The 7,500-nt window shown below is 41.5% G+C and overlaps 1 protein-coding gene across 2 annotated transcripts in view; it reads left to right on the top strand.

Annotated features, from left to right (window-relative positions):
* Positions 1-7,500, top strand: part of LOC143282006 (uncharacterized) — a 37,364-nt gene that overhangs the window by 3,379 nt on the left and 26,485 nt on the right. For both annotated transcript variants that reach the window (XM_076587396.1, XM_076587397.1), the window contains exons 3-5: positions 2,016-2,206; positions 4,419-4,549; positions 6,954-7,089. In XM_076587396.1, the coding sequence (XP_076443511.1) occupies positions 2,016-2,206; positions 4,419-4,549; positions 6,954-7,089 (458 nt within the window). The remainder of the gene's footprint in view (positions 1-2,015; positions 2,207-4,418; positions 4,550-6,953; positions 7,090-7,500) is intronic.

Raw genomic sequence — 7,500 nt, 5'->3', positions numbered from 1 at the left:
AAATGGAGCCTACTACACAGCGTGTCACTTGACACAAGCAACACACTCGGTGCGCACGCGCGCACACACACACACACACACACACACACACACACACACACACACACACACACCATTCAGCAAGGCAATTATCCGCCAATCTTAGGCAATCAAGCCCCGGGCTTATGCAGAGGTCAAACATCTGTTAAATATAGGAAGTACCCCCACCCCCCACCCCTCCCCCACGCACACACACACACACACACGCGCGCGCGCAAGCACGCAACGCACGCACACACACACGCGCGAAATGAACAAAATGAGAGAACAGTGTGGTAAGAGACAATGTCCCATTAATTTCTTCCTTTTTTTTAAGCCATCACGGTGAATAGAATTGATATGATATGCATATACAGGCAACATGTGTTTATGAATAACGTGTCTGCTTGTGTATACCAAACAATGTGGCTGGCTGCTTCTATATATTTCATATTGGCGTATGTTTCTGTGTACCTAAACAAACGGTGTTTTGGTTTCTCGATGATGGGCTTTGTTGCTGGTTTACAGTTCCAGTGGAAATGATTGCGTATCGGTGTAGACAAGGCCATATTAAAGACAATGACCAAAAGCTTAAAAAAAATGGAAAATGATATACTATTTTGCGTCTCGTTATTGCGTGTATTTTTTATGTCCCCAGTATATTTCTATACGCCTTACAACATAGCGATCTGTGTGTCTCTTAACGAATTTTGGCAAGCGACTAACTTTGTGTTCTTTTAGCGTTCTGGTAGCAATGGTGCATTACAAAGATTAAAAACTCTTCCATATAATCCGAAAAGCTAACAAGTAACGTACACAATGGAAAGCAAACAAGTTATGTGTAACCAGAATGACTGGACAAAGGTCTACGGAACTGGGAAGAAGGCGTGAGGAACCGTGCATCAGTGTCTGTGGAGTGTAGGCGTCACACATAGCTCCCGGATCTTGGCCTTGGCGCCTTCTTCTTTCTTCTTCTTCGTTCTTGGGCTGCAACTCCCACGTTCACTCGTATGCACACGAGTGGGTCTTTACGTGTATGACCGTTTCTACCGCGCCATGTAGGCAGCCATACTCCGTTTTTCGGAGGTGTGCATGTTTGGTATGTTCTTGTTTATATAACCAACCGAACGCTGACATGGATTGCAGGATCTTTAACCAGCGTACTTGATCTTCTGCTTGCGTATACACAGGAAGCGGGTTCGGCCACAAACAGGTCTGCACATATGTTGACCTGGGAGATCGGAAAAATCTCCACCCTTTACCCACCAGGCGCCGTTACCGAGATTCGAACCCGGGACCCTCAGATTGAAAGTCCAACGTTTCAACCACTCGGTTATTGCGCCCGTCGGCCTTGATGCCAAAAACGCGAGTGCACTTGAGTTCAGTGACTGATAACACCATAGCCGTCAGCTGCATCCACATCAGGGAATGCAGGAAGCCAGGTTAGTGAATTCTGTATCCAAAGATGTGTTCAAGAAGTCATGGATGGGGTACATCTCTGTTATACGGATTTCCGTATTGGCATTTTGAATATTTAACCCCCCCCAAAAAATCACTTGTTTTACCTGGTTTTGGTATCAAGACATGTGCTTCGATTGAGCGGTGCCTGTACCCCAGCCACAAGCTTTTCAGAGGTACACCATCAATCACCCCCTACCCATGAAGTCAGATACTGCTGACTGCGTTATACATCTGCCCAGAACTTTCTAGTGTCGATGTGAAACAAGAACCACATTGCTCAGTGCAGCACTCAGGAACTCATAATGATAGAACAGACCATCTCCGTTATTCTACAACTACTAGTACTTCTACTACTACTACTACTTCTTAATTTCAAGTACTGACGAATACTTACGTTCTGCGCCTTACGACACAGAACAGAACAGGCGCTATATAAATATGCTGGTGGCACTTGTAACCAGTGTTGAAAATAAAGTCCTTCATATGCTGATTACTCTGCACGTGCTCTGAAGAAAGCCTCTCTTTCTCTGTTACAGCCGCTGCACCATGTTCAAGCCAGTGCAGTGGTGGACATCGCTTGGAAGGGGCGAGTCTGCTGACAGGTCTGGAGACGGAATTCTGGGACTGGCGCATGCGCGATGCTCCCTTGTTCTCCACGGCGGTGGGGGAGACTCGCCACAACGACGACCTGGAATCTTACGATTACTCTGTGTATGGGCAGAGGAAGGTGAGTATCTATTATGTCTTACGCTTACTCTGTGTATGAGCAGAGGAAGGTGAGTATCTATTATGTCTTATGATTACTCTGTGTATGAGCAGAGAAAGGTGAGTGTCTATTATGTCTTACGATTACTCTGTGTATGAACAGAGACAGGTAAGTATCTATTATGTCTTACGATTACTCTGTGTATGGGCAGAGGAAGGTGAGTATCTATTATGTCTTACGCTTACTCTGTGTATGAGCAGAGGAAGGTGAGTATCTATTATGTCTTACGATTACTCTGTGTATGAGCAGAGGAAGGTGAGTATCTATTATGTCTTACGCTTACTCTGTGTATGAGCAGAGGAAGATGAGTATCTATTATGTCTTACGATTACTCTGTGTATGAGCAGAGGAAGGTGAGTATCTATTATGTCTTACGGTTACTCTGTGTATGAGCAGAGGAAGGTGAGTATCTATTATGTCTTACGATTACTGTGTGTATGAGCAGAGGAAGGTGAGTATCTATTATGTCTTACGAGTACTGTATGTGTGAGCAGAGAAAGGTAAGTATCTATTATGTCTTACGGTTACTCTGTGTATGAGCAGAGGAAGGTGAGTATCTATTATGTCTTACGTTACTGTGTGTATGAGCAGAGGAAGGTGAGTATCTATTATGTCTTATGTTACTCTGTGTATGAGCAGAGAAAGGTAAGTATCTATTATGTCTTACGGTTACTCTGTGTATGAGCAGAGGAAGGTGAGTATCTATTATGTCTTACGGTTACTCTCTGCATGAGCAGAGGAAGGTGAGTATCTGTTATGTCTGATGATTGCTCTGTGTATGAACAGAGAAAGGTGAGTATCTATTAAGTCTTACGTTACTCTGTGTATGAACAGAGAAAGGTGAGTATCTATTATGTCTTATGTTACTCTGTGTATGAGCAGAGAAAGGTGAGTATCTATTATGTCTTATGTTACTCTGTGTATGAGCAGAGAAAGGTGAGTATCTATTATGTCTTACGGTTACTCTGTGTATGAGCAGAGGAAGGTGAGTATCTATTATGTCTTACGAGTACTGTATGTGCAGAGGAAGGTTGTTGTGAAGGACTATGGCTCTCAAACTAGGAGGCAAGATTGCGCTGGCTCTTAGTGCTGCAGCCTTGGGGGCTAGCTGGCCTTTTGGAAACCATCCCAATGCCGACTGTCCTAAAAACACTCTTGGCCGAGAGAGTGGTGATGTAACGTGGGCAAGACATTCTCCACTGTAGTCAAATTCTGACCCAGATAGTTGGGGCGGCAGTGGCCTCCTCTGCTGTAATGATAGTCATAGTCGGACACGACTGACTATCATACACTGTGTATGACCAGAGGAAGGTGGGTGTGTATCATGTCTTACGATTACTCTGTGGATGAGTAGAGACAGGTGGGTTTGTATTGAATTGTATTGTATTGTATTGTATTACTTTGTTTGTCACAACAGTTTTATCTGTGTGAAATTCGAGCTGCTCTCCCCAGGGAGAGAGCGTTACGTCGCTACACTGAGAGTGCTACCCTTTTTTTCTTTCCTGTATGTTTTTTTTTCTGCCTTCATTTTTATTTGTTTTCCTGTGGAAGTGGATTTTTCTCCAGAATTTTACCAGGGACAACCCTTTTGTTGCCGTGGGTTCTTTTACGTGCGCTAATTGCGTGCTGCACACTGGACCTCGGCTTATCGTCTTATCCAGACCACCACTCAAGGTCTAGTGGATGGGGTTGAAAATACTGGCGACTATGGGAATGGAACCAGTGCGCTCATATTCTTTCGCTTCCTAGGCGGACGCGTTACCGCTTGGCCCACACTCTTACTGTGGTAGGTATTATGTCTTACGATTACTGTGTGTATGAGCAGAGGAAGATTGTTGTGTATTATCTCTTATGATTACTGTGTGTATGGCTACAGAAAAATGGGTATTTATTATGTTTGGGGGTGGGTGGGTGTTGATTTGTACACAAAATCATGAGATGACTTTTCTGAAAGCGACGACTGTGTGCTTTATTTTCGATACGACGTGTTTTCGGCCTGTCTGCGTGTGGAGTACGCGCGCGCGCGTGTGTGTGTGTGTGTGTGTGTGTGTGTGTGTGTGTGTGTGTGTGTGTGTGTGTGTGTGTGTGTGTGCGTGCGTGCGTGCGTGCGTTGTGTGTGTGTGTGTGAATGTGTGTGTTTGTGTGTGTGTGTGTATGTGTGTGTGTGTTGCAGAATACAGTGGAGCAGTTCTTGCATCGTCTGCAAAGGATCGACAGAGATCAGCTGACCAAAGACCAGCAGCTGGATTATGATATCTTCCTTGATTACCTACAAACCTTCCTGGCAGGAGCACACTGGAACAGGTGCGTGACTTGAGTCTGTTTTTTTTTTTCTTTTTTTTTTTTTTTTTGTTCAGTGAATGAGCAAGTCTGTTCAACAGACCCAGTCTCTCAGTCAACTGAAACGCTACCTTTCCTCTACAGACACTACAGTCCCACCATATTATTATCTGGGTAAAAGGAAAGAACAAATTATTCACTGTCGTCTGAGACCTGGTATGGGCGATTTAAACTCTGACCTGTATAACAGACATATAAGGAATGATCCATCCTGTGTTTGCAGTTTTCCGCAAGAGACAGCTGAGCATTTTCTATTGCACTGCCTGAATCACAGCATACATAGAACAAAAACTATTCATAATCTCCCACAAGAACATATCACTGTACATAACTTACTATTTGGTAACACCTCCTTTAGTCTTGAAATAAATGTCAGCATCTTTGAAACTGTTCTTAAGATTATTACTCAAAGCGACGATTCGATCCCTAATTCAGACAATTCCCTCTTTTTTATGTGTATGTATATGTGTCTATATATATGCAGGAGTATGTATATGTGTATGTATGTGTACATATATATATATATATATATATGTAAATATATAAATATGCGTGTGTGTGTGTGTGTGTGTGTGTGTGTGCGCGCGCGCGCGTGTGTGTGTGTGTTGCTCAAAATTCATGTATGTTCACATCTTAACTTCTAGTTATGATGACATCCGTCACATATTCAGTATGTGCATGTATCAGGACAGGACTTTATGTAAGATTTTCTTGTTGTCCTATTCATCGATATCTGTGTTGTATTGTGACATGTTCCTTATAAAACACTGTTTAAAAACAAATGAGCAAGTCCCCAAGGGACGGTGTGAAATTATTAACAGATCTTTTTTGCTCTAAATGTCTTGTGTGGAGTCCGGTGGAGGGTGTGTCCAGTATGTATCCTCTTTGTTGGTGGGTCAAAACCCTTTCACTGCCCTAAGACGTAGTACCGACGTCCATAGTTACGTCATTGATGACATCATGAAAAGAGGGGGAATAAATCAGGAAGGCTGAAAAGTCATGCATTTGATCTTGATTGTGGCTGATCTCAAGACTATTATCTCAGTTTTGGACTGAGTGTTGATATTTATTTATGACTTGAAACATCATTTTCCACTGTTTTTTTGGTTGTTGTTTTTTCCAGCAGTCAACGGGAGAAATGCTGTGCTGGACTTCTGTCTCTGTTTCTCTGTTTCTCCCCCCCCCTCTCTCTCTCTCTCTCTCTCTCTCTCTCTCTCTCTCGCTCATTCTCTCTCTCTTTCTCTGTCTCTGTCTCTGTCTCTCTCTCTCACTCTCTCTCTCTCTCATGTCATTGTCACTGATCTTGCTTTATCAAATAAAAATCTGTTTGGAAGTTGAATGTACTGTAGAGTATTTATGCTTTTACTCTTTTAGCAATGAGTCAGGAAAACCCCATGCTTGCAATTGGGCATACAAAAATTTCAAATTTTAATACGTATATGCACACGCCAATATGACTTCGTCGCAAATGCGAGCAGTGCATAACACGAATTCTTGAATGTAGCATTGCGTCATCCTCATATGAAGCAACAAATCATGGTGTACATGTTTTATTTCACATAGTGCGTGGGTAAATGCTCAGCGCATATGGATATTTGTGAATGCATTATTTCGCCATCTCAAAAATCTTTGTACGCGCATATGGCGATGGTGTGATTTTTTTTTCTGGCTGGTCACAGTATCGTTTGTACTTTTTTTTTTTTTTTTTTTTTTTTTTTTTTTTAGTATTCTCTTTCTTTTATTGTTTTCATTTGGGGCAGACTTGGAGAAAAAAGAAATGCATCATTTGTACTTCAGTAATTCTTTTTTTTTCTAAATATTTTTCTGTCTTTCTTTTTCATCGTGGCCAAAGGGCTTTGCGTAAAAACAAGAGGAAATGTATTATGTGTACTTCAATTATTCTATATCATTTTCGTGCATATTCTAATCTCATTCTTCTCTTTTGCTAGAGGGCTCTATGTAAAAAAAAAAAAAGGTTTTTGAATTTTTTTTTTTTTAAGAGAAAAGAAGCATATGCATGCTCATGCATGTGTGTGGTGCCGCTAACCTCCAGCATTGCCGTTATCCTAAAAAAAAAATAATAATAATAATAATAATAATAATAATAATGAAATAAAATAAAACTAAAATTTTTTTTAAAAAAACTATTTCTGTCTGCAAGTTAGGATAAAAGCAGTTCTAGGACTTAACGGCACCACACCCGTTCCTCTTCACTGAACAAAATACCTTCTTCTTTTTTTTCTTTTTTTCCCCCTTTTTTTGTCTTGTTCTTCCTCCACCCTCTCTTCCCCCCCCCCCTCTCTCTCTCTCTCTCCAAATAATAAACTTCTAACTGACGTAGTGGTATTGCTCTGTGTGTCCCGGACAGCTATTTTGCAGTGAACTCGGTCAACTTTCTGGAGGGTGTGCACACGGACCCTGGCCGCATGCAGGCCATCATGCCTTTCTCCACGCTGCCGGACTACGAGAACTACCTGCAGAGGTTGACCAAGTTACCTGTGCAGGTGTGCGGACTGTACTCTGGTCTTCTTTTATTATCATTATCATTATTATTACTTTATTTTTTAATTATTATCATTATTATTCAGTTATTTAGTTTTGTTGTTGTTTTTTGTTGGTTGGGTTTTTTTGGTTTTTTGGGTTTTTTTTTTTTTGTACACTTATAGTTGACTTCATCAAGTTTTTGCGTCTTATACATATTATTATTATTAGTAGTAGTTCTTTTTTATGTATTTATCTATTATTTATTAACTCTCTTTTTTTTCTTCTTTTTTTTTCTTTTTTCTTTTTTTCAAGGCCTCACTAAGCGCGTTGGGTTACGCTGCTGGTCGGGCGTCTGCTTGGCAGATGTGGTGTAGCGTATATGGATTTGCCCGAACGCAGTGACGCCTCCTTGAACTACTGAAACTGAAACT

Source organism: Babylonia areolata, chromosome 5 (assembly GCF_041734735.1).
Source record: "Babylonia areolata isolate BAREFJ2019XMU chromosome 5, ASM4173473v1, whole genome shotgun sequence".
Classification (NCBI taxonomy): Eukaryota; Metazoa; Mollusca; class Gastropoda; order Neogastropoda; family Buccinidae; genus Babylonia; species Babylonia areolata.
This window is presented reverse-complemented; position numbering and strand designations above follow the sequence as displayed.